The 4,215-nt window shown below is 35.7% G+C and overlaps 1 protein-coding gene and 1 non-coding gene across 2 annotated transcripts; one reads left to right on the forward strand and one right to left on the reverse strand.

Annotated features, from left to right (window-relative positions):
• Positions 1-898: 898 nt before the first annotated feature.
• LOC111889862 (uncharacterized) lies at positions 899-2,125 on the reverse strand. Its single transcript, XM_023886019.1, has one exon. The coding sequence runs from the start codon at positions 2,123-2,125 to the stop codon at positions 899-901; it is 1,227 nt and encodes a 408-aa protein (XP_023741787.1).
• Positions 2,126-2,654: 529 nt separating this feature from the next.
• Positions 2,655-2,761, forward strand: LOC111889907 (small nucleolar RNA R71). The gene has a single exon (XR_002849659.1). It is a non-coding gene; the product is annotated as a small nucleolar RNA R71 (small nucleolar RNA).
• Positions 2,762-4,215: the final 1,454 nt, after the last annotated feature.

Here is a 4,215-nt window from a genome sequence, read left to right on the forward strand (position 1 = left end):
AGCAAGGGTAAAAAGTGTAATTTCATGGAATTGCATCAATTCACTTTTGCCTAAAGTAACTAATATTGGGAATTTTGTAAAACATTCAGTTACTTTTACATTCATTATACATTTAATGAGGAGAGGGTTTACCCTATCCTACCTGTTCCGTTAACAACCCTCCACTAGTCAAGAGTGCTATGGGTAAGAGTGGATACCCAATGGCGGTCATTTTATAGGACGCTTCCTTAAACACCCATTATAGACCAGCTTCATGAATGTGGCCAACTAACGGTAAGACTGACAATTAAGTTATACATATATAATATTAGACTTTTAATTTTATATATAGTATAACGGTGTATTTTACACTTTTAAAATACTATGTGGTATAATTTAATAAATTACACTTTTAATTTAATTAAATGTAAACAATATTACTATAGATTTATTAACTCTCTTTTAATTATACACTTAATTAATTTAATAAAACCATAAGGGTGCAATTTGAACTTTTTCAAAAATTAGGGTTTTAGAATTTAACATTTTAAAATTAAACTTTTAATTAAAATTTAAATTCCAAAATTGAGGGCAAGTTTTGAAACATTTCAAATCATTAGGGTTTAGAATTTAAATATTTCAAAATTAAACTTTTAATTAAAAATTTAAATTCTAAAACTTGAGGACAAGTTTTGAACTTTTCAAAACACAAAGGATCAAATAGCAAATAATTTTAAATTAAACAATTAATTTAATGACTATCTAAATTTGACCTAATCAAGATTATTTACAAGATAATTCACCAAATAAATTAAATAATCAAATATTATCTTATAATTAATTTATTATTCAAATAAATGGTAATTATCTTTAAATTTGGTAAGGATAATCATAAAATATATATAAAAATCGGATTTTATTATTCAAAAACAATTTTGGTTGGTTTTGTCCTTTTGACTTGATGAATTGTCTTAATTTCATCTTCCATGAGCTTTTCTAATTCTTCAAGTTCATTGTCTTCATTAATGGTGAACACTTCTTTTTGAACATGATTCTCTTGAAAGCCATCTGCTATCCCAAAGATTTCTTTTTCATCACCAACCCTCAAGGTGAGCTTAGACTCGAGAATATCAACAAGAGCTCCAGTCGTGTTAAGTAGCGGACGACCAAGGATAATTGGTACATCGGAATCTTCTTTCATGTCCAATACCACAAAGTCTATTGGAAAAACGAATTTTCCAATTTTCACTAAAATATCTTCCACAATGCCCCGGGGTTGTGTCACCGAACGGTTTAACATGTGAATTGCCATTCTTGTAGCCTTTAACTTCTGAATATTTAATTTCTGATAAAACGAATAAGGCATCAAGTTTATGCTAGCCCCAGAATTGGCTAAAGCATCAACCTTCATGTTGTTCCCAAACTCACACGGAAGAGTGAGGCATCCAGGATCCCCCATCTTCTTAGGTATCTCTCCCAACACAGATTTTGAGTTTTCCTCACTTAGAATCACCTTAGAATTCTTCTTTAGTTGCTTGCGAGTGTCTATCAAGTCTTGTAGTAATTTTTGATACTCGGGAATTTTGGATAAGGACTCGACAAAGGGAGTATTAATCGAGATACCCTTCACGTGCTTAACAAACTCTATATGCTCTCTTTCCAGTGGACTAAGGGTAGCTCGGGAAGGAAACGGAAAAGTCGGCTGATAAGCTGAAACAAAGACGGAGTTTTTCTGTTCATGACGGGCCCACGTCGTGAGCTTATATGGCTTACGCCGTGAGTTCGTCAATTCAGCAGTATTATGATTCTCGAGCTTGGGCTTCTTTGACTTTGGATCGGGCTGCTTTTGTTCAACTTCTAAGGCTTCTAGAAACTCAGAAATTGTCTCTTCTTCAGTACCTATGGCCATTACGTGAGATTGGATCTTCTTTTCGGGAATTTTCGGGGACATCTTCTCATGAACCAAGATAGTAAGTTGACCAAGTTCTATTTCAAGGTTATTGATGGAAGCTTGCTGATTCTTTATTAAAGTTTGTTGTTCTATCATCATTGCGTGATGATTCTTTATCAACGTTCTTTGTTCATCAATAGCAGAATCAGTAGCTTCGTGTCTTTTTTCTGAAGCTTCCATAAATTTCATCAACATGGTCTCTAGATCGGGTTTCTTCTCGGCTGGTGGCTGCTCCTTTTGGTAGAAACCTCGACTTGTTTGCCTATACTTCTCTTCCTTTTGCTTCTTATATTCTTCATAAGGCAGCCACTCTTTCTTTGGTTTCCTCCAGTCTTCATCATACTTGTCCCCACTCGAGTAGCACACTTGAGCCTTTCTGTTCCCAAACTCATCTGAATTGCAGCCCTTAGTCAAGTGTGGGCCATTACACCTCTCGCAACCAACTCTTATGGCATGAATTGAGTGGTCCATTTGTGTCAACCTCCAGTCCATATTATTTATCATAGCCATCATGGCTGCTATTTCTTCAGTTTGAGTCCCTCCACCGCCTTTGATTCCTTCTTGCCTAGGGTTGTGGTACTCACGAGAGTGCTTCGCGAATTCTTCAATTAGCTCCTTGACCTCCCTTGGATTTTTCTTAGTCAAAGGTCCTTGAGAGTCAAGGATTTGTCTTGTCATAACGTTGACCCCATGATAGAAAATCGACATCTCTTGTTGCACATTAAGATCATGTTGAGGGCAATTTCTGAGCAAGCCCTTGTACCGCTCCCATGCTTCGTACAATGACTCCCCCGGCTGTTGTTCAAAGTTGGATATTGCCTTCTTGAGTTTAGCTATCTTGGATAGCGGGCAAAATTGGTCAAGAAATTGCTCACACATTTGAGCCCAAGTGGTGATTGTACCCGGTGGAAGTGATTTTAACTACTCTTTAGCAGCTCCCTTAAAAGTAATGGGAAGCATTCTGAGCAGGACGGTGTTTCTATTGACATTTGGGACATTGAAGTAATCCGCAATGTCATTGACTTCATCAAGATGATTAAATGCATCCTCATGATCTTTCCCATAAAATGGGATATCCTTCAGTGCAGTCAAGATATGCCCCTTCAGCTCGAATGTGGCAGTGGAAGGTATTGCGGGTTGGACTAAACCGGGACCCACATCTTCTCGGATCTGCTTCTTGTAAGCTCCCATGGACATCTCCTCAATGTCTGCCATCTCGTTCCTTGGCTCGTTCTCGGGTTCGCTCGAATGTTCTTCAAATTCAGGCTCGGTATCGTATTCGGATTCGGTTTGGACGGGTATTTGATCCAAGTGTTCAAGTTTGCTCTTGTTCTTTGAGGATGAACTTGACTCCCCTGTCTTCTTTCCCGACTTACTTGAAAATGCTGACTTTAGTTCTTGCAATGGCGTCTTCTTATCAGTCTTTTTGTGAAGTGCAGCTTCTGGATCTTCAATCGGTGGCACCAAAGGTGTGTTAGAGCCTCTGGTCATGAACTCCTACAAACTAAACAAAATAAAAACGTAAAACTGAACTAAAATAGAAAAATAAACTGAAAACTAAGGAAAACTAAGAATCACAACATTCATGTCGTGAGTGTATATAGCTCACGTCGTGAGTTCTGTGACAGAAAAAAAATCAAAATTTTTGCTAAAATAATATGCTAATAAACTAAGCTAATAAACAAAAAATAACTAATTAACTTTTTGCAGGTTTTATCCCACAAAAAAGATCGAATAATCTAATGCAACTAAATAAACTAATAAACTAAGCTGTTCCCCGACAACGGCGCCAAAAACTTGATGTGCACGGAAGTACCCACTAATTTTAATATTTATAACCTAACAAACTTAGACTAACTATGCACTTATAGGCAGTGTAACTAGTCAGATTACAATATAGTTTGGGTAAGTCGGGTGTCGATCACAGGGAACGGTGTTATTAATTTATATATTCACTACTAAATTAATCTAATTATTAATAAGCTAAAAAGATTTTGTATCTAATTTTGCAAGTTTAGATGAACTTAATTCTTTAACAAAAACTCAATCAATAAACAAAATATTTCTGTTAGTTTGAATCCACTTTCACTCAATGGTTATACATTAGTCAAAACTATTACCGTTGGTTACCAATTTAAGAAGTATTAGCAGTTTAGTTCTAAACCTACTAATTATTAATCAATTCATGTAAATCTATGTATGGTCACACAATAGTTAACACAAAATCAATTATTAAATAAGATTGGAGCTATGAAGATTGATTAATCAAAACACAATTACAGTCA

This window comes from Lactuca sativa, chromosome 4 (genome assembly GCF_002870075.4).
Source record: "Lactuca sativa cultivar Salinas chromosome 4, Lsat_Salinas_v11, whole genome shotgun sequence".
NCBI lineage: Eukaryota > Viridiplantae > Streptophyta > Magnoliopsida > Asterales > Asteraceae > Lactuca > Lactuca sativa.

Coding starts and splice junctions, on each gene's coding strand:
- LOC111889862 (XM_023886019.1), bottom strand. CDS start 2,125: ATGTTGATGAAATTTATGGAAGCTTCAGAAAAAAGACACGAAGCTACT.